This window comes from Chaetodon auriga, chromosome 18 (genome assembly GCF_051107435.1).
Source record: "Chaetodon auriga isolate fChaAug3 chromosome 18, fChaAug3.hap1, whole genome shotgun sequence".
NCBI classification, from domain to species: Eukaryota; Metazoa; Chordata; class Actinopteri; order Chaetodontiformes; family Chaetodontidae; genus Chaetodon; species Chaetodon auriga.
In genome coordinates, this window is record NC_135091.1 from 17,949,779 (window position 1) to 17,975,217 (window position 25,439).

Consider the following 25,439-nt stretch of genomic DNA (forward strand, 5'->3'; position numbering starts at 1 on the left):
GGTATATGTCAGGGGGCAAGATTTAAGAAGTTCAGAATCGGTATCAGTTAACTATAATAACCTTGGTCTGCACCTCTAGGAGCCTTTATTTTTACTCTATGTACATTTGAATTGCTTACATAAAGGTGGTGACTACTGGTGGTGTCTTGCATCCACAACAAAGGGCCTTTTCGAGTCTTTTAAAACTTTATTATAGTAACGCAGGACTGATGATGAGCCATTATTTACAGCATTGAATTGAAATCAGATAATGCATACATGAATGTAATGCATACATGATCTGGGAGGAGAGCAGAATACAGCCTTAACATGCCCGAATCCATTTTCTCTTCTTTTACTCAGGTAACTGTGGTCGACAGGCCCTGTAACCTTCACTTCAGTGGAGTTGAACTCAACTTGCTACACTTCTGCCCTGTGTTGCAGTGAAGATTAGACCAAACTCTGCCTCCTCTGCGGCACAAATCAGCTCGGCACAGACTCAGCGAGTGTGAGCGGAGGGAAAGTCCTTTCTGATTTCACAACTGATAGCAGGAGTGAGCAAGCGTGGAGAGAAAGCCTGAGTGTGGCCTATTCTTCAATGCGTCAGGGCTGCAACACCGACACACAGCACAGCACAGTCACGACACAGCAGCCGCATCCAGGAAATTACGCATGGCCGCTCGGCTTCAATTGCTCCGTGCAGTCGGAATCTATATGAGACACAGGTCGCCGCATGAGCCTTTTTGCGCTTTATTGCTGGCTATTTCTCAAATGACAAACCCTTTCCAGCAACAGTGCGGCTGAACACAGCATTCGGTCATTGCTCAATAGACAGGTAACTGATGGAGATGTAATTGGAAAGGCTGTGTCAAATGAGCCAGTGAAAGTCTCTCATAGGGCAATCATCAGGGGTCCCCTGCTAGGGCATGCACCCTTGACATTGGGGAATACATTATAGGAGCCACTCATACACTGTGACCTTTCTATTCCAGCTTTTGGGCTATTCTCATTTAGCTTTAATTATTGAAATGTCTTGCAAAGATTTCTGCTGCAACTAGGACTTAGCAGGACACAAACAGACATTGAAATATACTTTATTCTTTGAGGCAAAAAAAAATAGTCAAGAGATGTGTTCGCCATCTAGAATTTCCCAGAATACATGAAGCCCGAGAATGCATGACAGAAACACATGAAACAGGATTAACTGCGGGGCTTTAAAAAGCAATTTATGTAACACTAATATTCAATTTCCTGCCCTATAAATCAAAATTGAGCAATTACACAACGGCTGTCCAGCGAGGACACTTCCCTCTGTTCATTCATCCCCTGCCAAACACTAATGAACGCTTGACTCGTAATGAGTTTCCTGTTTAATTGCAACATAAACATGATTAACTCAGACAAACATACAGAAAGGATTTCAGGGATACCTAGACATTCAGGATCCTCCTTTTGTCAGACACATGCAACGTTTGAGTGGAATTAAACGTGTCTCGGCAGGACTGTTCGGATCAGCACTGCTCGCTGAGAGAGTTCATGAGCAAGGCACTGCTGCTGCCCGCTAAAAACCCAACATGCTGTTGTTTGTGTGTCAAACAGACTAAAATTTAACTTTAAAACAAAAAAAACATTCTTTTTCTGTAAAGAATGTTTGGACCTAAAAGTGAACTAAAAATCTGAGTGAAGCTCTGGATTCATCCCAAATAACCTTCCTCCTCACGCTGTCTCCTTATCTACATGAAGTGGAGGAGATGCAACAGCACTGCCTGCTGTGCACCAGATAAAAAAAAAAAAAAACTGGGCTGAGAGAAGGAGCCAGCCATTATCTCCTCTGACGCTAGAAAACCAGAACAAGTTTCAAAAAACGCACGGCACAAACTGTGTCCCTGGGATATTGTCTCGATAAATAAAATAATGTGTGTGTGTCCACTGTCCAGATAAAAACAGTGTCCAGATTCAGTCCAGTCCAGGTCCATACAGGTCCTTCACCATATACGGCCCCTCCAACTCATATCCCATCTTCCTGTAATAGTTCCTCGTGCCTACACCTGCAAAACACACCAGAGAAGACAACTATTTTTGAACATTTTCCAGCTGGTAGATGTGTTGAAATCAGCTGTTTGACGCGCTGCGTTGGTGTATCAATCTAAAGTACACTGTACCTTGATTTAATCACGCATAAATGACATCGGGCTGCTACAAGCTAACCACGCACACCTTCACACACCACCACACGTCATAACTCATTATTCTGCTGGTTTATGTAGCAAACGTCCTACTACCACGCCTCATTAATCCTCTGTGTCACAGCCTCAACTTATTCGAGCAGAAGTGTTGTTTCACGTTTTACTTTTGAAATGCGTCTGATGCTGGCATCAAATACGATACGATGAGACCATTTACAATGTGAGATACCATAGAATTAGGACTGAAATAGCATTATGAGCAATCATATAAATTACTTCACCAAACTTTTCTTTTTTTTTTTTGCTTCTATCATCACTGTACTAATTAACACCATCTGCCTCTGGCTGCACATTTGCACTGGTGTGAGTTCACATCATGTCGCTCTGCATCATCCAGATGAGGATTTTCTGGAGAAGCTCTTTCTCGATTTGTTGAACTTTGTGTTCATTAATCGCCACGCCCTCCTTTGCATTCCACTCCACCCAGCCCTTTTGCACTTTGTGCTGCTGCACATAAATCCAGATAGCAGATGGAGGCCCACACGGTCTGTGCAGCCAGATCTACAACCATGAGTAAAACAGGGCTCCTTATATTAAAAAACAAAACACCAGTTATACAAATGTTTAAATGACTTAAACATGTTGTAGAGGTGCAAACATTATAAAAGACTTCACATTCACAAACTCATATCCTAAATCATCCTGGACTAGGAATTCAAATGTTTTAACTTGCCCTAGTTTTACTTCCTTTTACTTTCTGCACTGACCAATTAAAGTCATGATGTGGCTTAAACAGATGTTTGTACTTAGATGTCCAAGGAGAGGACAAATGATGCTGTTTTGTGTCTCACCTGAGATGACAGCCAATTTACTAGAGCCATGTTCATCTCTGGCAATTCTCTCTGCCTCCTCCATCAGCATCATGCCAAACCCCTAAACGGGAGGGAGGGAAGGGAACAGATAAACAGGGTTAAGTTGTGACATCATTTCTCAAAACAGTTTGAGCCACTTACGATTTATTTCCTGGTTAATCTCGGTCTTTTTGTCTCTGTCACATGGGCCAAAGCAAACACACGCCAGGAGTGAGGTCTCACAGTGTCAAAGAAAAACAATCAGGTTCACAGCTGCTAAAGGAGTCAAAATGTCTCGGTATCTACTTTATATGCAGAGAGAGAGAGTGTGTGTGTGTGTGTGTGTGTGTGTGTGTGTGTGTGTGTGTGTGTGTGTGAAAGCTTAGCCACCTGGTGCTGGAACTTGCTGGGGTCTCGGCTGCTGACGGGGACGACGCTGCCGTAAACGTGCAGCTCGCGGACGATGGACACGCCTCCTTTCAGCTCCGGACGGAAGGACTGTGGAGAGCAGCGCCGCAGACGCAGCAGGCCAATCAGGATGTCCTGCTCCGGGTCCTCGTAGGACAGGAAGGTCTCCCAGCCGCCGTTAGCCACGTAGTCCCTCCGCACCAGCTCCACCTGAGCACACACTCATCTTTGTTAGTCAATGGCTGTGCACGAAACACGATTCACCTGATAAACAGGAGCACAGCGTTTCACCCCTCGCTGACTCTGTAATGTGAGTGCGCTTCATCTCCAGGATGCGGTACATTACCTGGTAAGGCCTGACTTTGTGGTGGATCTCCTGAATGCCCACTTCTCTGGTTCTCACATCCCGACACTGCACACAGAGAAGAGTTCAAACCAGTTCAGAATCTGTTACCGCGGTCAATTTGAATCTGTCTGAAATCATAAGAACTATTACTTTAAAGGCTTTCAGTTACATGGATGAACTACAGTTGCCTACAATTTTGATTTATACTGAAAACAAAGACGACAGATTTCTGCTCTGCGTGTTTATTGACACGCACAGTAAAGTTGCATTAAGCTGCAAGCTGGTTGGAGAAACCAGGCTGAATTTGAACCGAGCACAAGATACAGTAACACATGTCTGATGCAAGCAACCATGAATGCTGTCTTTAATAATAAATAATGCTGTAAAAACCAACGTTTAGAGCGAAAAGAGAAGCTGCCACTGATGTTGCCGTGCTGTTATTTCAGCCTGACGGTTAATAAATGCCTTGCTTGTTTCTAACTGGAGCTTCCAGGAGGCTCTTTACCCCCATAGGTGTTTCTGATGAGCAGTTTGGATGAGTCTCTTTATCCTGAGGCTGTTTTGATGGAAGTTGGTAAGGGGTCTTCTGCTTCATGTGTTGTGCCGCTGAACCTGGTGAACCCTTGCCTGGTATTTTCAGGCTGGATGGATTTGACTTCATCAACTTTCTTCGTAAATTCAATAAAATATGTGGGGGTTGGGGGCATGGAAGGGAGGGTGCTTAAAATTTATGCTCCAGCAGTTCTAAATTATGTAGGGCAGGTTCTGTAATTCGTCATCGTACTCTGTCATATTCAAGTTATTGGGCCAGCATTGGTCTGTTGGCAGCTGCCACCACCAGGGTTCTACGGTGCTCGTTTCAATCACATCCCAGCTGGAAAAAGTCGATTAGCTTCCGCACTCTAAATAAGCTGACATGGTGTCTTTTAGTCTAATGCGAGAGGTCTTTGAGTCTCACCTCAGTGCCCATGTCCTTCATCCTGGCCAGCGCCAACTCTCTCAGGTTGCCATGTTCCACTCCGGAGCTCACCAGCGGCATGGGGATGTCCCTGATAGGCCGAACAAGAGCAGGAAACAGATGATACGTAAAATGATGGAAGTGGGATGGCACAGATGCAGCCACATAAAAATAAACCTCCATATATCCATCCAAACTTAACTTCATTTGTTTCTTACTGCTGAATATTTCATTTCACATCCACTGACACAGACCAGTCACCTGTCAGACACCAATCACTGTGGACCGTGATTAAGATTACTCATGACTCATGATGTCACCCATAGAAACAGCATCGACCCCACTCCTTCTCTTAGCGTAGGAGATCTGTTTGTTCCTTACTCAAAGTGTCTCTCAGCAGCTCTGTGAAAAGCTCTTAAGAGGAAACTCTTCGTTAGGAACTTTTAGTTGCTACAGGAGGCCTCCTCATGGTGAGATAAGATCCTTTGTGAGTAAGACTCCAGGGACTTTCAGAGAAGCAGATTTGCCACTGAGAAATATTTTGCAGCAAACTACATGCTGCTCACTGTATTTAATTCTATTTTGAAGTCCTTACATGAAGATTTATTATGTTAAAAAACCAGTGTGTGGGATTTACTGGCATCTAGTAGTAGTATTGTATACTACTGAAAACATATTTAGGAATATTTTATTCTATTTCTGCCATATTCTGTCAATAGATCCCCATAAAAGTTACACACTGGTCCTTTAAAACTCTGTTTTGTTTTGTTTTTTCGTTTTGATGGTGTGGTCCTATAAAAGAACCTTCAGGAGGAAATGATTTCAGTCTGCTCTGCCTTCATTTATTTGACAGAATAGTGTCCAGACTAAGACAGTTTTGACTGCTTGAGGGAAGAGCAAACAATAACCACAGCCTTGATATCTTACCAAGCAGAAACTGTTTTTACACACAATGTACTACGTTGGAAAAATCATCTGCATTAACATCAAATGTGAACAAGAATGTGATTATTTGTACAATATGGAGTTGCTCTTTAATGAAGCTTTAATCTACTGTCGACTGAGTCCAACCATCACCATCAGGCCCATTCACTGTCTCACCTCTGCACCCGGTACACTCGTGTCCAGGGCGGCACCAGCGCCAGGATTCGGGCCACTAGGTCCACCAGCGCACTGGGTGTGTAACTCTTGTACCGGCCCGTCTTCCACAGCTCGTACAGACCCGTGCCTCGGATCACCAGTGTTGGGTACAGCTTCAAGCCGTCAGGTCTGAATGCCGGATTCTCAAAAAACTCCTGCAGGAAACACACGGATCCATGTAAAAACATTAAAGTGTAAATCAGAGTTCTCTGTCTCGGCAACCCATCACAGTTTGTTTCCCTTTAGTCTTCTGAAATGGCTTTTCTGACACAATCTGAAATTTAAGACAGTCAAAGGAACTGTGTGTAACTCTCAGAAAACCCTTGTTAATAATGACCACCAAAACAGTGACGTGACGCAAGACGAAATGCTGACATCAACACTATGGCTGTAATGGCTCCATATGGCTTGCCATTTGTAAATCACCCAGTCAGCGAACGGCACAAAACAACCAATGCCAGACCCCAGCTTAGCTCAGGCTCCAGTTAGCCAGTTAGCTACTCCTGCCTTCCATCAGTCACCATTGTCATAATACATACAGTAAGTTAGTATCATGGATCACATTAGCTGGTGAAGTAATTCTGCACCAAGCCAACTAACCTATCTGCAAGCTCAGGTTAGCCAGCTAGCTAGAACTTGGCAACACTGCATGGATCTGGCGTTGGTTGCTTCGAAACGTTAGCAGATAAAGTAATTCTTGTACGGCAACCTAGCCAGTTTACCAGCCATATCAGCCCCTGGAGTCTGGATGAATTAGGTGACATAATCCACTCAAGACAGTATTTTGCTACGTTACCTGGCAAGTAACTCTGGTGTTAGCTAGCATTAGCCAGCTAATATCACAATATGTTTCATATGCTTTGCAGTAATGTTAACTTTGGCTCTGAGGAGAAAGGAAAATTTGAAAGAAATGCAGAGTTTATTTCATGCACATGGCTTTTCTTACATGACCAGATCGATGGAAAATGTAAGAACAACCAATAAAAAAAAAGGTCCATTTGCAAAGGCGCTGACTCCTAAATGCAAAAGAAGACTTCCACAGAGAGTGCATAAAGTTGACAGAGAGGCAGCACAACAGTGCTTGGTTATCCAATTTGTCATTTGGCAGATGCTTTTATCCAAAGTTATCCAATTGAAGGAATCATATTTTGGTGTCTGGTGTAGGGCAGTGAAGGGAATCAGTGGGATTTAAAGCTATTCTCCTGCCCCTGTAGGGATAATCATGAACAGAACCGTGAAGATCTGGAATCGAGGCTCATTCTCCAAAACAGGCCACATTATCAGTATCTTCTAATCTCTCTCTCTCACAGCTCATAATCACATGAGGACATGTTCCACATGGCCCTGCACTAAACCTAAAGGGAGGAGGACAATCTGACAAATAATGCTTCCACACCCAAAAAAAAAAAAAAAAAGGGGGGGGGGGGGGACTAGACACTATTTTGCACCTGCGACCATCTTGGATCATGTATCAGAGTTCCTGTTGGTGGGTGGAGAGAACCCTGTTAAGGATGCCTCCCCCAGGACAGGGAGCATCTGTACAACGGAGATAACTGAGAGAGGATCTCAGGCTGGGAGAAAGTTGAAATCGAATATCTTTATCAGGAGATCAACGGCAGACGCAAGGAGGATGTGATGTTCCCCTGCTGCTGCCCTCTTCCCACTGTGACTCCTAAACCGGGCTGTCATCCAGGCTCACCAGGACAATATATACAAGCAGCAGATAATGGCTGGAAAGAAAATCAACAAATCCCCACTTCCTTAAGTTGGCAACCAGCCCTGAAGAACTCTGTGCCGTGACAGCCTGAATGGAGTTATTATTACTAATTTTCATGGAGGTTTGCATCATGTTTACAGCATTTGCTACCAATTGTCATCCTGTTGGACACCGCAAGCAAGCAAAATGCTTAATCCCTTTAAGGGTCGCGAGACAGTGGGTGTCTTAGTATAGGACAGGCTTCCCAATCATGGGATCTTGAGATACCAAAGATTTTTCTGCAGATTTTTCATCCATTCAATGACAATGTTTGATTTCCCTTAAAGCCCCTGTAGTTTATATCATCTTTAATGTTATTCTGACATCTTGGTTCATGTGTTCCTGGGTCAAATTCATCCAGCAGGCATGGACCAACATTAGCAATCATTTGGAATTTTTGTTGCTGGTCACTTGATGAATTTCAGTTCAATGTTCACTTTCCTTTTAGCTGTTTTTGGTTTCTACCAACTCCTGAGAGAAATATCATTAACAGGCAGGTGCTCCACCACATTCACCAGCTAGTCACTCACTGTCTGATTGGTGCTGAGCAGTGCTGTTTTAAGGTTTTTTTTTCCTGAAAACAGCTGCGAGGTAATGCTGAAACAATAGTTGACGGCTGTAAAATCAAAACAGTGCGCTAAAAGACGCTAACAAGCAGCCAGTGATAATTCTCTGCTAGTCATCATGACGAGCAACCATTTCAACATGACATGTAGTGTTTGGATTTGTTTTTGAAACATAGAAATACTGATCAGAGCAGCTTCAAGTCTTTCTAATTTGGACTTGGAATTCAACGTGAAGGTAAAGGTTAAAGATGAACTCCGCAGTTTTCTTGAAAAAATAAGTTATTTTTCAGTTCCATGTTTTTTGCCAAAATGCATCACGTGTATCCTTGAGGACTAACAATGATGTGAAATGCATTTCACAAATCTGCAAAGCCAACATTATTTACATCCATGTTTGCGGTGTTCTCCTTTACTGTCATAATGCTACTAGTTGTCTAAACTCCACAGGGTACCTTTAGTTAAGACTAAACGTATCCATCCTGGACTGAAGCGTGCACTAACTTGTTAAGAATAGAAATGTGTTCAATGATTTTGACGTTCTTTCCTGGAAAATCCATAAAAATTCACTTCTACACTTTGAACACAGGGTGCATCTAGAAAGGCAGACAGGAACCTGACCTGCAGAAGTTCTCTGATGACTCTGCCATTGTTGGCCTCATCACAGATGGGGACGACAGGTCATACAGAGGACTCATCCAGGACTTTGTGGACTGGTGCCAGCAGAACCACCTCCAGATTAACGCGGGTAAAACCAAGGAGCTGGTTGTGGACTTTCGCCGGCGCCCGCACTCTCCACCAACACCAGTGAACATCCAGGGAAGGGACATTGAGATGGTGACATCTTATAAGTACCTGGGTGTTCATCTGAACAATAAATTGGACTGGACTCATAACACCACTGCACTTTACAAAAAAGGACAGAGCAGACTCTATCTGCTCAGGAGGCTGAGGTCTTTTGGGGTGCGTGGGGCACTCCTGAAGACCTTCTATGACTCTGTTGTGGCCTCTGCCATTTTCTATGGTGTAGTCTGCTGGGGGAGCAGCATCACTACAGCTGACAGGAAGAGGCTGGACAAACTTATCAAGAAGGCCAGCTCTGTCCTGGGATGCCCTCTGGAACTGGTGGAGGAGGTGGGGGGGAGGAGGATGACAGCCAAGCTGTCCTCCATGACAGACAATGACTCCCACCCCCTCCAAAACACACTCACTGCACTGAGGAGCTCCATCAGTGACAGGATGCTACATCCAAAGTGTGTGAAAGAGCGGTATCGCAGGTCATTCCTCCCTGCAGCTGTCAGATTGTACAATAAAAACAACCCCAAGTAATCAGTGCAATAGTCTGGACAATAAGCTGTGCAATAATACATGTACATAACAATCTGTAAATACGATCTGCAATTTCTTACAATTTTTTTTACAATTTCTTTCTTTTTATTTGTATTTAAATCCTCACTCTCTTGTATATACTGTTTTGTTTCTAATCTGCATTGCACTTCTTATATTAATCTTTACTAATCTTTACTGATGCTGCTGTATTCTGAAATTTCCCCTCGCAGGACAAATAAAGGAATATTGATTGATTGATTGATTGAAGTGGAAGTAGTGGAAAAATCCTGAGATGCTTAATTTGGATCCTGGAGTGAAGAAGAACCTGCATATTTTTCCCACTCACTACCACAAAGCGTGACATGGAAGATTAGATATGATGAGGAGGAACAAAGGGGAGCCACGCACGAGTTGGATGATCTGAAAGTGTCAGTGTGATAAGAGAGGAGGGGGGAGAGGCAGAGAGGAAACAGATGAAGTGACAGGAGAGATGGGAAGAAGAGCGACTGGCAGAAGAGAAGAGAAAGCATCGAGCGGAAAGTTAAGACTGGAGAGGAAAGAGAAGAAAAAGATAAAGTGAAAGATAATGGAGACAAGGGAAGAGCCGGGGGGGGAGACAAACACAGAGACAGGAGAGAGAGCATACTGAGACTGCACACAGAGAAAAACGACAGCAGAGACAAAGAAAGAAATGAAGTGTACGGAGAGGAGAGGTGACAGAGGAAGGGTTACAGGAAAGCAAAGAGACTCCGAGGGCCAAACACACATTTAATCTGCTTCCTTTCACAGTGCCGACCTGCTGCTGCCCTCAATGTTACCATCAAACACACATACACACACACAGGTAATGTAACAAATCTGCAGGAAGACACAGACTCTCCCCCACAACTTAAACCTTTTTCTGTGCAATCACAAGCCCTCGCAGCTGTTGATGCTCAGGAAATTGGAGGAGTCCTGAATGCCGTCGTAACTGTACAGCACGTTCCCGTTCTCCCCAGTCAGCGCTCACGACAACCTGCAACAACAGCCTCGAGAAAACTGAAATAGTGCTTTGCTTTCACACAACTCTAAATGACACCGGCGGCCAATCTAGCGTTTTCAGGAAAATCAATAAGACAGCAGTTAAATCGCTTCTCCCTTGTCCCCTTTCGGTGAATTAACAACAAAACTATGCATCACGGCTGACATCTGGTCAGCACTGGAGCAGACATTTTGGTTTCTCTGCTGAGTCTCGGTGTTTTATTTACAGCCCGACCAATGTATCAGCCAACATGCGCTTCTCGTAGATAATAGTCGGCCAATAAGTAACAAGAAAGTATGGTTCAGGTCAAAGTTTGAATTTCTCCAATACTCTTAGGTTCATGACCAAATACCTGCAAAACTAATGACACTCCCATCAGCCTCAGCTCTACATTGCGTTCAGTGCTAATTAGCGACAGTTAGCACAATAAGATGGTGACCATGGTAAATATGCTAATCATCAGTGTGCTAACATTGTCATTGAGCTCATGTTAGAACTGCTGCTAGCATAGCTGTAGATCCTTCATCTTGTTTCACCTTTTACAGAGCCAGGCTAGCTGTTTCCCCTTACTTCCAGTCTTTATGCTAAGCTAAGCTAACCACCTCCTGGCGCCATCTTCACTCTTAACATACAAACATGAGAGTGGTATTGATCCTTTATCGTCTAACTTCTGTCAAGACAGCAAAGGAGCGTATTTCCCAAAAAAAAAAAAAAAAAAAAAAAAAGTCGCATTACTCTCTAACTGTACCGCCACGCCAGACGCACAGCGCGCCATCATTTTCCATAAGGCCCGTTTTCCCCTGCCAGTGCTTTCAGATCTCCACGGCGTGAACAGTGGATCACAACGAGAGAGAAAAAACCCAGTTTTAAATTAAGCTAGTGTAGACGTACTGTAGCAGTTCATCAGTCGGCCCCTCAGAGCAGAACAAAGCTGTTCACACTTCACATCTGTTTTTTTGTTGTCTTTTCTCATTGTATTTGTAGCTCATTACAGAGGGAAATCAAGGCTCTGAACTTGTTCACCTCTGCAGACAGCTCCACTGTAAAGCAAAAGCCGGTGAAGCGCCACACTGGCAGTAATCAGAAAGATCAATAAAAAAAAAAAAAAGAACCAGTTGAATTAACAGGTGAAGGAGAGAAACTGCTCCTACTGCTAATGCTGACGATGACTGACATATTTTGATGAGTCACAGGGGTGCGTCACAGTCTCACCTGCACCGATTAGTAAGCGCTTTCCTTTTCCTTCGTTGTTTTTAATCACTTGAATTGTGCTTTATCAACGGAAAAATAACCCAAACGAGCCTCAAACTGAGTCTTCATTTACATCCTACAGTCAGGCATGTTGGGAAGGAGCGCGGCCTACTTCTGCTCATTCATATTAGAGCTGGGTTTCCAATCAGGGCTGCAAAGTGAGCCTGCTGTTGAGAGACATCTGACAGGATTTTCTATTGAGTCACATCACAGTTGGGACTGTGAGTCGACTGTCACAGCCTTTCCGTTTCTATTTTAAGATGCAACATGTAAGACTTGTTACTATACCACTGTGAGATAAGTAGTGATGACGCACCCCGATGCCACGCAACAACAAAAAAAAAAAGACGACATGATTGCAAATGTCACAAACAATAAACTTAATGATCAACCTGATGCATAACTTTACTGGCATCATTCTAAGTCTGGAGTTTTTACCTGTTTTGTTTCTCATGTATTAGTTCAACTTCCTCTTGTTGCATGACGCAGTGTGTGCGCATGGCTCTGTTCTAGAAATCTCACTCCCACATTTAAATCACACATGGATGAGTACACCCCTGCCAATCAGCTGCTTGCATATCAATACTGAAGGGGTGACACTTTCCCTATTGCACGACATAAGCGAGAGCAACCGTCACCGTGTGACGATTCGCAGCGCCCGTACCGTGAATTCATCTCACGCGCCCGTAAACCATCATCAGCGGCGATATCTCAGCCACCGTGAGTAAAAGGTCAGAGAGATAATTGATGATTGCGGACGGCAAAAGAGACACCACAAAGTGCTTCACAATAAAGGTTAAACAACATTCACGCAGGGCAGCAAAGTGATGAGTGTCAATAAAAAGGATGATGCATTTCATCATCAAAATGTTGTTTGGAAATGCTTCATTGACGGGATGACACAAATCACTGCGCTGACATCAAATCTGTGAAATCGGTTAGCAACCTACACAAGGTTTTTCTTATTTTGACTCCATCTTGACTTTTCTCTCGGAATTTAATAAATGTAGTCTTGTGTGGAGCCTGTGTGGCTTATGAGGACAAAATGATGTATCCTGATATTTGTTATTACTGTCTGATAATTCATTCATACTGTGATACAAACTTTAAATCCAGCAGAACCAATGACTCTGGAACTTTGGTGTCTAATGGTTTACTGACAGTGTCAGTTTTATTTTTGGAGCATTCCACAACTTTCCCAGTCTTCAGTTGCTCCTGTGCCACCTTGTTGGAAACGTGTTGCTGAACACAGCGTCCCAACTTTCTGGAATCGAGGTTGTACAACAACAGATAATGACTAATGAGGCTGACGCTGTGGACAGCTGTGTGCTGAGACCAGAGATGACCGGCTCAAGGTATAATTCTGTAAAAATAATCACATTTGTGAATGCTTACAATGAACTGCTCCACATCCCTCTCCATGCCCACATTAGGCAGATCTGGCATCATGTGGGCGACCACTTTGAAGCCGGCGTCCTTTGAAAGGTGGAACGACTCGCACACAGCTCGCACCGTGTGGCCTCTGGAGGAAACGGACATGTAGAAATGCAGAAATACACAGCTGAATTATAAAGCCTGAGGGTAAAAGGAAAAAAAAAAAAAAACCCACTACTCTATCCATCACATCATCATCAGAGGCTGCTTTCTTATCTGCAGCCGACCTGCTGACCTGTTGGTGTCGCGGGCCACGTCTTCATACACGCTCTGGACTCCTATCTCCAGCCGGGTGCAGCCATAGCCCAGCATGTCGCTGAGGTGTCGCTTCAGGCAGTAGTCGGGCCGCGTCTCAATGGTGATTCCCACGCACTTGGTGTTACTGCGCTCAGAGTACCTGCAGGAGGAAACTGTCTCAGTCATCTCTGTTACTTCTGCTCATAACATGCTCGTATCTTATCAAATCACTCTTTTTTTGATATAACAAGGTTTTTGTAATTGGACTATTTAGTCTTACTGACTACGTTGGAGTGCTCTATATGCTGGGATCATTTAACAACATCAATTTACATGCTGGGAGTTTGCATGGCTCATTATCCAGACAATTAACACTAACCTCATGTTAAGGACACGCAAATGCAATAAAGGAAACTGATGATAGCAAAAAAAAAACAAGTCTGCAATGCAATGCAAAAAAAAATGTTAAATGAGATGTTAAGTGTTTGTTAAATACATAAATGAATCTGTCATTTATACGTGGTGATAATATGTCAATGTTGTGTTTACAGCTTGTTGTGCTGTCCCCATGTGGGCAAAAACGAGGTTTTAATTAATAAATCAATTTGTGCTGGTTGGCCTCAAGGAGGAGAGGGCTTCTAATGACTTCAATTATTAGTAATGTTCACTTTCAGCCCCATTTTCATACAGACTATTTACAGGAAAAATAAACTAAAATAATAGAGATTCTTTTTTTTTGGCAAACTGCAGGTCTGCTGACTGAAGAAGCTAGAAAGCACTAAAAGAAGCAGCCAGATGTAAAAAGTGATTAGAAGTAAAAAGGTTCAATCCCCTGTCTTCTTTAAATGTAATCTTAAAACAGATTCTGAATCTGAGTCCACTGCCACTTGGAAAACTTATTTGAGTCACTGATCGAAGTTGAAAAAAAATAAAATAAAATACAAAACCAACACAAGCGAGCGAACAGACACGTCTCATCCCGGCACACCAGCCAGCTGTCATTTTCTCCACTCCAGCTGCTCCAATGACCATTAGCTCCCCCCATGCCAGCTAATATTCCTTCTGATTCTGTATCTGCTGGCAATAAATGCCCATCCTTTACAGTCTGCTGGTTGATTTACGCCAATTACAGGAGTTTATGCTCTAGAGAGGATGATCAGATTGTATGAGATGAATCAATAAAAAGTCTATTATCTCAGGCAAATATCTGGAGGTATCTTGCTGCTGTGATTGGATCAGGAGTGGCGTGAGCATGGTGAGAAGCAGAGACGTGTGCATCATGCAGGCACACGGTCTTCAAGACACAAATGCACAAATATTTCTCTCACACGCACACACAGAGGTGGCGATAAGAGCTGTCCACAGTCAAATCAAGAGCCTCCTTTTTTACAAACTGAGCAGCAGCCGTCACAATTACCCCAATCACGGCATCTTAACGAAGAACGCTGATAGCAGAGCAGGGGAAATTCAGGCAAACACTGCTTACTCACACAAGCGGTGACAAACACACATACGCGGGCAGAGACACACAATCACACGATCTGGCTTCTCGGGCCTTATCGAACTTTAGGGAATTTAAAAGCCCCCGCTGACAAACAAACAGCCTCGGCCCCGTGGAAAAGCCATTATTTGGTCAAATGGCCTGTATGACGTCTTCAGCTCTTCAACAAATGGGTATTTCTACTTTGACTTTGAATCTTCTTCAAGTCGTCTGAAAAGTTGCCGCTCATCCATACTGAGCAGACGCGCGGGCCAATTTCACTCAAAGCTGGCCAAACTCCCTAAGTGAGGAATCGATGGGAGTAACTGTGGAGGGCTTATTGAGAGCGGCCTCGCTTATTATCCTCCTGAGCTCTGAAAGGCTGCGTTCAACAGTTTTAACCTGAGAATTTTTTTAACACATCTCAGCTTCCAACAGGGCTGTTTATGAAGTTAACACATCGTGGTGTAAATGCTGCTAACAACGTGGTACTGTTTTACAAATTCAATATCTATATAAAAAATGTCCAGAAACAGTAAGTACACCACATTTTTGATTTTAAATTGCCGAAAATAAATCTGGGTAATGCCACTTACTGTCACATAGTATTGGTGGAGGAGAACTACATGGATGGATGGATGGAGGGGAAATGCTACAAATGGTAGAATAGCTCCCTCTGGTGCAGACTGTTGTTAGCTATTCTCAGATATGGTACTGGGCAGTTGCAATGTACAACCCATACAAATACTGAACAGATATAACCTTTTCAACAGAAGATAAAAAGATAAACATTGCCAGTAAAGTAACCCCATCGCTGTCACCTTCAAGGAACGCCAGCACCCAAGTAACCCTTCATAGAAGCAACCAAGGATTATTTTCATTACGGGTTCATCTGCTGATTTTTTCTGCATTTTTCTGATTGCTTGGTTTCTAAAAATTCTGAAAATAGTGAGAAATGCCGTCACAATTACCCAGAGCCCAAAGTGGCACCTTCAAAGTGCTTGTTTCACCAAACCAGTAGTAGAAATAAAACGTCACAGGAGCGACAGCAGGGCAGCGTGCTGAGTACCTGACGGCCTCGGCCACGTGGTTGGAGGTGTGTCCTGACAAGGCGTCGTGTAGGTTCCTGATGAAGTAGTCTCTGTACTCCTCAGGCAGAGCCATGAAGGTCCCGCCCATCACAATGAACTCCACCTTGTCCACGCTGTGACCCAGCTGCTTCAGCTGCGCGTCACACAGAACACACACACAAGTTTTCTACGACTGCTAATGCTGCAAACTGGCAATACTGAGACATTCTACTGCCTGTAATTGAGAGCACAGTCACGTGCGGTGAACCAAATAATGACATGTTCTCTACAACAACAATTATCATGTCTTGCAAAAGGAATTGGGATTTTACTTTAAGCAGCCAAACCTCCATGAAAAAGAGGAGAGTGTGGCAAACTGAGATTGAGATAGCACAGATATGACATGAACTGTTGCTTGAATGAATGGCCTCGCTCTGCTGCATGAGACTGATGTGGCCTGAAATTCCAATAGTACAATAATTGGGGTCAGGTCTTGGCAGGCAGGTAAAAGCCATGATAGTCATTATTGTATATTAAATATATAATCAGTGTCAGACTATCACTGCATCAGCAGAAGCTGATTTGGGGAAATGGCAGTTTTAACAAGTGCATCTTCTGACCATGTAAAGCAAAGACAGATTCCACAGCTACTAAAAACAGACAGACGTGTGAAGCCACTATATTAGATTGATTTTTGTGTAATGGCAAGCCGAGCCAAAACTTTGTGGCCATTGAAAAGACAGAAATGTGAGTGTAGACGCTGCAGGGTTACACTGACCTGCTCCACCCGATGCCTGGTCTGAAGGTAGGGGTCATAACGTGCTCGGATTGCTCTCATGGACGTCGGCTATCAGCGAGAGAGATGGGTGAAAATGATTCAAAACCATTGTAAAAAAAAATCTGCTACTTAAAAGTCAGTTAAAAGCTTTGATCTTCATTGAGAAATTAAACTAACTGTAAATACTACGACACAGAAAAACACAAATTCAAACTACAATAACAGTAATATATCGAAGTTATGGCTGACATCACAGCGAGCAGGGTTAAGAAATTGAGGCAGAATGAAACTCCCTTACCTCGTAGCCGGTGTAAGACTGTGTGGAGTACTCAAAGTCTGAGTCTGGTCCACCAGGACAGTAGCTGCCAGAGCAGAAGTTGATGAACGAGTTACAATGAACAACAATAAATCAAAAGCATCTCACAAACCTGTCAGACATGCTGAGGGTTTTCATCTTACTCTGCTGCAGTTTTCATCCTTTAACTTGTACAAATTTACACGTCACATCAATGAACATAGTCACATTCTTCTCACATCTATAGCTGACAACATCCAAGTCAATCAGAGATAAATGTCATCATTGATCTGCAACACAACGAAGACAACAATGCACAACACTTACACACAGATGTTGCCTGTAAAGCTGATGTGGGGACATCGATGTGGTTTGCACATCACAGCCACAACTGCGATCTGTAACAGAGACAGAAGCACTGAATATTTCAACTATTCTTCCGTTCTTTGGTGATCAATTGGTAAGAAGGTATCTGGAGTTGGCTCCAACTTTCAAACTTCTCCTAAATATAATCTGTCTCTTTCAGTCATATTAGCTTGTGTCTTTTTTAAACAAATACAAAACAAATGTGAAAGCTGATAAAACCTTCATTTTTAACATTCTATGATCATCCAGAGTACAAGGCTCTGTCACTGCGTCAGCATCTATTTTCATCCTGTCATACCGCGTGTTTGTTAATCGATCAACAGCTCCAAGAAACTATTTGGAAATTGTGAGAAAATGCTGTGAGAAACGTTGTTGTTTTCAAACCACAACCGACAAATCCTACACATTCTGCCTTGAACACCAGACAAATGAGCCAATCACACAACATGTATTGCAGTGACGTTTCTTCATGTGCATTGTTAGTCTGACTCCAAACTATTGTTTGGCAGCAGCCTTACAGAGCTCAGCATTAAACAGCTGACCCCGGGTCAGAGCGACAGACTGGAACTTGAGGGCTACGTACCCCACTGGCAGTGCGGATGGGTTTGGCCTTTAGTTTGGGCACCAGGGCACGGCGGTATTGAGGCGGAACGGCAGCGATGATGTCTACCAGTCGAGGTTGGGCTTCAAGTCCATATTTAGCTGAAGTCTTAGTCTTCACTCTTATGGAAACATATAACAATCATGGGTTGAATAAATAGCTCAGTGAAGAATAAATGGTTGTAATACAGCATCTTTGTAGACATTTGTAATCCTGGAAAATAAAATATGAATCAAAGCACTGAGATGAATCACCAAAATTATCTTATAGAATGTATTATGTTGTATGTGAGTGGAGACGTGATCAGCGCTATAATGGAAGATTTCCAGATTCATCAGAGAGGTTTTTAAAAGCCGATTCTAATATCAAACATTTTCTTAGGAATATATACGGACATGCAAGTAAAATTCAAAGGAGTCTTGCACAAACCTTTTGCACTTGGAAGTTTTTAAGGGATCTTTCCAAAAAGATCACAAAAGATCTGTTGCTAATTAACAGCTGTATTAACATACTGCCACAAAAACTCCACAATCACTTACTTATTACTGAATGACTGGTTGTTAATAATTCTTCAGCATTGCATTAAAGCCACAGGAAGGAAGAAATAAATGATTTTCATAAAAATGTACTTGATATCTAATGTAGTCTGTAGACAACATCCTGAAAGGATTGTGGTGTCTTACTTACTTATTGAGATTGATGTCTTTGCCGTCTTCATGAGCCTCAACCAGCTGCTTAATGACATCGGCAATAGTCATCATCATCAGCTCAGCTCGGCTGAGATCACCTGGGTAATAATCAACATAGTGACATCACTACTTTTAAAGTACTTCAATTAAGATAAATAGAGAAGCTGCATTTACAAGCTACAGGTGCAGCTAATGTTAGCTAGCTAATATATTCAGCAATAGTGCAGTTTACAAAATCCATCGTCAATAACTGGATGAACTAAGGCTTTAGCATGCACTGTTTTCAAAATAGGAATGAGGGAAATAATGCAGCAGTTATACACAGTTATGTCACTGTCATGTTATCAGACGGAAACAGACTTGTAGTTAGCATTAGCAACAAGCTATAGTCAGTCTACTCAGTTTAGAAAGCCATTTCAGATATTTTAAACACTCTGTCACACACTCACTCTTTTTCTTTGGCTTCCCCATTTCTTCCTTTAGGACAACAGTCCAATTTCCAAAAGGTTGTTGTGGGTTTGAGGAATCACATCAGTTTTTTCACCCACGAAGGCTGGCAGAAATAGTAAACAACACCACGTTATGACTGGACACGGCTCCTGACGTACGGTAACCAAAACTGTCGTAAAATAACGTAAATGCGACTTTCCCGTATTAAACTTTACATTTCGAAAAGCTTCCAACAGTTAAATGGTGCCGCATTTTTTAGCCCTGTTGCACCATTTTATTTATGTTTAATCGATGGTATTTTAGTTGTTTTTTCTGAACATGTCTTGGACAACTCTCTTTGGAGTAAAAAGCACAGACTTGTAATGCATATGGATCCACACAGCGGCGCTGAATCCCCTCTCAAACCAGTTGCGATGTGTGTGGAGCAGAGCGCGGCTGAAGGACTTGGAAGCTCACCAAATCTCACAGTAAATCCCTTTAGCTGCGAGTTGACATGGCTTGACTGATCTCTGCGGGAAGTTTCAGGAAATGCAACAGGTGGAAGACCGGAGGGAATGAACTGTGTACTGTAAGTGTCTTTTAGACTTACAATTAGAAACCAGGGTTACACAGCAGACCGTGCTGGGGTCAATTACATTTATGAGCAGTCATTATGAAAGTATTTCACCTCTGTGTGTGTTTGCTGTTCTCCAGCTCTCGTTAGCGTCCCAGGCTAGCTGCTGTATGTTCTTGAAGGAGCCTGTGGGCGTCGGACAGGGAAACAACTGCGCAGTCTTTCACACGGTTTGTTCACTGCTCTTGACAATATAGTTTGCACTTTACTTTGTTGTGTCTTCATGGAAGTTTTTACATGCTCCTTGGAGTGGGCTGAAAGTATGACAGTGCGTTTTTACAGACACTTGCGTCTCGCGCGGTGAAGCTGCAGGTTAAAAATAAAAAGATGTGTTCAGGTGACATTCGGGGAAATAAGACTCATAAATGAGTAACAACAGAAATTTGAACGTCTGTAACATTTTGGTTGAAGTACGTACAGAGTGTAATTGGTTTTACTTGTGTCCATTCAATCGTTTGCCACAGGTCAGGTGGCACCATGGATGACAACAACCTCAACGTCTCCAATGTAAAGGTCGCCGTTCGCGTGCGACCCATGAACAGGAGAGGTGAGTTCAATGACACACACACACACCTTGTGACAGTCACTCACTGCTGTTATGAGTTGGATCGTGCGTCCACTCATTAGTCTGTTTGTCACAGGTTAAACAAAGTTTTGTTTCACAGCTCAGCTCGGCTCCAAAGGGAATTAACAAGAACACTACTTCGCTGTGAAGCCAGCGTTAATTTGTAGCTTTGGACAAACAATAGAGGCTTCATTCCGCTGTTTTTACAGGGTTCGTTTTCCCCGTCAGGCTCTGAAAAGGCCTATTTTGCCCTGCTTTGGAAAGGTTTTGGCTGAAGTGCTGTGGGAGTGGAAATGGGAAAATATGGACGGGACAGTGACACCACATCCTGACAGAGAAGGGCCTATAAAGCATGCACGGTGACATGTGTAGCACTGCCACTGGCCTAAATATCTCTGACACACTGAGGAGGACTCAAGTGTCAAACTTCCTTGAGCTTACCTTTAATGTATTCTATCACCTCTCCAATCGGGTTTCCACTTTTAAAACTCCTAATATGCTTTTAAAAATGAAGTGTAACAGTGGAAAATCTTACAACACACGTGCCTAAATTCCTGCTCCGACAGGAAGTTTCAGGGCCATCTCCACCTTTAAAAACCTTCTGCTGTAGTTAGGAATGAGGAAGAGAAGCTGTGACCCTGCTTTTCCTTACTGCCTGCTCGGGGAGCAGTGAATTGGTTGGAATGTTTGCACAGGCAAGTCCTGGATGAATCACCATCAATAAAACTCTTTCCTGCCCCTCCATGTTGGCGTGGCTGTGTTATGATCACGAGGAGCTGGCACACACACACACACACACACAGTGTATGCCACCTGTTGTCCTTTTGTGTCAGTGACTACTGAGGAAAGCTATGATGACTAGTGTGCATGTGCTCTTTAAACTGAGCCCTTTTGCAAAAGCGGTTTCCTTCACTGTACGTTTCACATCTTGTTTAGGTCCAAAATGGCTACATTAAGGCCAACTCACCTGTCAGCAGCTCTGAACAGCAGAGAAAAGCATATTCTCCATGGTATCACTAAACTACATCCCTTTTCTCTTTGGCTTCTTTTCCAATCCAGAAAAAGACCTAAAGACAAAATGTGTGGTGGAGATGGAGGGGAACCAGACAGTCCTGCATCCAGCCATCACGAACATGAACAAAGGAGACGCTCGGTAAGCTGCAAAAAAGTTTCACACGCTAGTTTATCATGTTGTCAGCTCAATGCAAAACTAGTCAAGTTTTGAAGAGTCGTTGGGCAGGTAACTTTTTATTATGTATTTTTCTGCTTCCGCTGTAGCAGGTGCTAATCATTCCTTGGTGAGGCATTGTCTCTTATTCACGAAACATTTTTGGATGATTATGGTAGAGCTTTGGGCTTGGCTCCAGTCATGAATCCGATGACTTCAGACTGGACTTGACAAAAGAAAGCAGTCTGATTCTTGAGGGGCGTGCAGTGACTTGTTATGCTGTGTGTAAGACACTAGACACAATTTAAGGACTTGGACCTGACTGACACCTTGACACAGCCCTCGTCAGATGCATCTGTTGACATGTTGGTGTAGGAGATGTTATGAGTTTGTGGGACTCTTTGTTCATTCTCGCTTGGAAGTTAAATTCATTCTTGACCTCTGATATTGGACAAAATAATCCCAGTTCAAACTACCAGCTTTTTCCAGAGCTTCGAACAGATCACACAGTCTTCATCAGTGGATAGAGAAGTTGTTTTAAGTTGCCTTAAAGTGCCATGGGTGCATTTTTGATTGCTATGATATTTTTTATTTCCGTTTTAAACAGCGTCTTACCTCTGGAGGTAGGATAGCAACAAGGAGGAACCACAACCTGGAATTGAACCCAGTTTTGTGCAGTAGCAGGTTAAGGTTTTACCACATTCAAGTGTGTACACACAGTGTAATTACAATACAGGACTTCCACAAATTTAATTCCCTCAGGATTACTGGCAGAAGAGTTCATACAGACTGTAACCAGCTCATCAGGTTAGCGCCCAGTTCCCTGCAAGAAGCTCAAATCTAACCCTCACCCCACCCATCCTCCTTCTGTTACTCCTTTCCATTCTTCCTCCTCCCTCTGAGTCCTTCGTGCATCACTCCCCTCTTTACAAAGGGTGTGTCTGTTCCACCTCAATCCTGCTCAGGTACTCAAGCCACGATTTAAAGGAATATGAACAAAGGAGATGCCAGTCGAAATTCCAATTCAAGACTCAGAGTCACAATTTATGCATCCTGTCGGTTTATGCATCCTTTGTTTCAAAATCATGATTTCAGAACTCGCATCAGTGCAGTGTGTTGAAACAGCAAAGCAAAACAAGGGATGTTGTGTGTGCCAGATGTGCATTGATTGGCTTAAATTGAAAAGGTGACACTAGTGACTGGTCCAGTCCTCCCTCCGCCTTCAGTCAGCCAGGCACTGAGTCAGAGCAAGGTGCATAGATACCCCCTGAAGGTTTCGGGCCCTTCTCAGGTTTCCTTTTTCAGTAAATATGCCGAAGAGGAATCCCCTGCAGACATGCAGTATGAATCTCTGTCTTTGTAGAGAGAGAGAGACTCGTATTTCAGAGTTATCCTATGCATTTTTTCTGTGTATGTAATGTGTCTGTGTGTGTCTTTTCTGCCCTGACACGCTTCAGCTGCGGTATGCTTCCCCTTTGGGGCTCATTGTGAACAGGTTTTACTGGCTCAGCGCAACACAGACAAGCACTTCTCGCACACTGATCCCAGAGCAGCGCAAATGGGAGAAGTAAACCTGATTCTGAGCAGCCAGCAAGCAAGTATTTTTAACTGGAAAGTTTCTGTATAAAGGCACTCTTGATTAGCTTCCCAGTCGACGGTTCTATTATGAGCATAATCAGCGTTAGAGAAAAATGTTGTTTCTTGGGGGAGTCATTCACCAGCCAATCCCACAAGGCTTCTGCTGAGTCAGCTCACCGCCTGACAGCTTTAACTGAAGTGCTGTATAAGCCTCAGGGGGTGTTGATATGTTACGGCACCCTTGGAAGCTGCAACCTAGAATACAGCAGAGGCTGTCAGACCCTCAGGATGGTAGAGATTAATAAAGCCTTGGATGTACTTTCATTACTGTGGAGCCCACCAATAGCAGCTGCAGCAGGCCTGTAAAACAATAGTTTCATGGATCCCATTTTACTGCACATGCTATAAACAGACCTTGAATTGTTGCAGGAGTGTGTATCAGCCTCTGCAGAGTAGTGTTTTGAAAAGGAAGCTGCCTCTCTTGCTCTGAACCTGGCTTTGATAAGAACCCCGCTTTTTATCTTTTCATGGCATCGCAAATGTTTGCTCGTTTTATGTCCTTAGTTTGAGAGCTCGTGTGTACAGAATCTGTAATATGTGACCATCTACACGAAGAGCTGTGTGTTATCAGACTACTTAAATCTGGACTGGTTTTGTGGGCCTGTATGTTGCTGGTCATAGACTTGTTGACCTACCGTCCTCCTCCTCTCTTGTAGTGACTCCTTGGAGCTGCGAGCCTCTGCCAGTTATCTTAGGAATGTCCTCGCCAGCCCAGGAGAGGACAGGACTTAATGTTGCTCTTTCATGGACCAGCCAAGTCTCACATAGGGAGGCCTTGTTTCATGACAGCCCCCCCCCCCCCCCCAATGTGTGTGGCCATGCCTAAATTTGCAGCCTTTTTTCTTTAAAGCCCAAATTGATATTTCTGCCTGAGTGAAGACTGTGTGTTTTTGAGTTATGTAAGGTGCTGCACTTTAAAGGGGGCCTCCCTGGAGACTGGGTGCCTATGTTGAACTTTGATGGATTTATGCATAAACAAATATAACATTCTGTTTGCCACATTTCCACATTTTGGGTGACCAGCTGACAATTTGCCAAAAAGATTCAGTTTTTTCTCCTTATATTATATTTCCTCCTTTTAAATGGCTCTGTGGAAATGTGTCTGAAAATGCATATTGCTTGAAAACTCTGTCAGAATGGTGCATTCAGGCACAGTTGTTAGTTAGCTGGTTAGTGTGGAGTGCAGTTTGTTGCACCCCCCCCCCCCCCCCCCCCCCCAGTGGGCAGCCACCACAAATAAATCCTCAGCTTGTGGGATAGTAAAACTAGCATCACCCTGAATGCTTGACAGCCTCTGCAAGCAACTTGCTAAATTATAGCTTGTAGGAAAAGAAGTCTTGTAATAAGCAGAAAAGAGGGCAGTAAATAGCCGAATTCAGACTTAAAGATGCTGTTACTGATTTTGTGACCACTTGGAGGCAGCGGAAACAAAGCTGTAAACGCATCACTGGCACACCATCACATTTTCAGTTTATACAGCAAACTGCTGATTATAGTTGCCCATTTAAACATCCAGCAGATGTGAAACAACACTGTCATTCATTTAAAGTTGTGTTTCTCGCCACCCGATGAACGTAGGTCCAATGTTCATGCACATAATATCCATGATTGGTTCATGGTTGCAGATTCAAAAGCTCCTAGATATGAAGGGCACTACAAGCATTGCTGTCCATATTCATCTTCATGTATATGTAATATATATATAATCATGAAACTACATACAATAATCCATATCATTTTTATGTGTTAAATTGAACCTGAAGCTCCAAGTTAAACTAGATCAGATTTAATCTTGCTCTAACATGAATGCTGCTCTGGTGATGGACGCCATGAAGCTGCACTGGGCCACAGAACATGATTGATAATTAAATTTGACGTTTGCTTGCTGGAATGTGGTGATGTGTTCGCTGACTGATGCATGGGACACTTTTGTTAGCTGCAGTGACTGTGCCATAAAGGCCCAGTGTGTTGGATTTAGTGGCATCTCACCCCTCACGTCACCCCTCCCTTTCCATGCATGTAGGAGAACCTACCGAGGCCGCAATACTTGGGAAAAATGTGAATGTAGCTCTCTGGCTACATAACTTTTAATATTATATGTCATTTCTGCCAGTAGATCCCCCTAAATCCTACACACTGGACCTTTAAGGTGCTCTGGTATGAAGGCAGAGATTTAGCCTTGGCCTGGGTCTCTGAGAATCTAAGTGCTGCTGAAGGTCACATTCCCCACTTCACTCGCTACGAGCCAAAGAGGATTAGTCACCTTG

General features: G+C 43.3%; 2 protein-coding genes across 6 annotated transcripts in view; one reads left to right on the forward strand and one right to left on the reverse strand.

The window, feature by feature from the left end:
• Positions 1-171: 171 nt before the first annotated feature.
• Positions 172-25,439, reverse strand: part of elp3 (elongator acetyltransferase complex subunit 3) — a 33,077-nt gene continuing 7,809 nt past the window's right edge. For 3 of the 5 annotated variants that reach the window (XM_076756002.1, XM_076756003.1, XM_076756001.1), the window contains 15 exons: positions 19,188-19,291; positions 18,737-18,836; positions 18,032-18,170; positions 17,410-17,480; positions 17,086-17,149; positions 16,788-16,856; positions 16,009-16,163; positions 13,458-13,619; positions 13,184-13,310; positions 5,830-6,023; positions 4,729-4,819; positions 3,771-3,836; positions 3,407-3,634; positions 3,017-3,098; positions 172-2,027 (listed from right to left, as the gene is read on the reverse strand). In XM_076756002.1, the coding sequence (XP_076612117.1) occupies positions 1,936-2,027; positions 3,017-3,098; positions 3,407-3,634; positions 3,771-3,836; positions 4,729-4,819; positions 5,830-6,023; positions 13,184-13,310; positions 13,458-13,619; positions 16,009-16,163; positions 16,788-16,856; positions 17,086-17,149; positions 17,410-17,480; positions 18,032-18,170; positions 18,737-18,836; positions 19,188-19,209 (1,662 nt within the window). In that variant the 5' untranslated portion in view covers positions 19,210-19,291 and the 3' untranslated portion in view covers positions 172-1,935. Of the gene's footprint in view, positions 2,028-3,016; positions 3,099-3,406; positions 3,635-3,770; positions 3,837-4,728; positions 4,820-5,829; positions 6,024-13,183; positions 13,311-13,457; positions 13,620-16,008; positions 16,164-16,787; positions 16,857-17,085; positions 17,150-17,409; positions 17,481-18,031; positions 18,171-18,736; positions 18,837-19,187; positions 21,464-25,439 lie in introns of those variants that run through there. The other 2 variants (XM_076755999.1, XM_076756000.1) reach the window with 2 other exon arrangements.
• LOC143336107 (kinesin-like protein KIF13B) overlaps positions 19,634-25,439 on the forward strand; it is a 30,131-nt gene continuing 24,325 nt past the window's right edge. The window contains exons 1-4 of the mRNA XM_076756010.1: positions 19,634-19,756; positions 19,882-19,971; positions 20,266-20,348; positions 21,426-21,519. Coding sequence (XP_076612125.1) covers positions 20,279-20,348; positions 21,426-21,519 — 164 coding nt within the window. The 5' untranslated portion in view covers positions 19,634-19,756; positions 19,882-19,971; positions 20,266-20,278. The remainder of the gene's footprint in view (positions 19,757-19,881; positions 19,972-20,265; positions 20,349-21,425; positions 21,520-25,439) is intronic.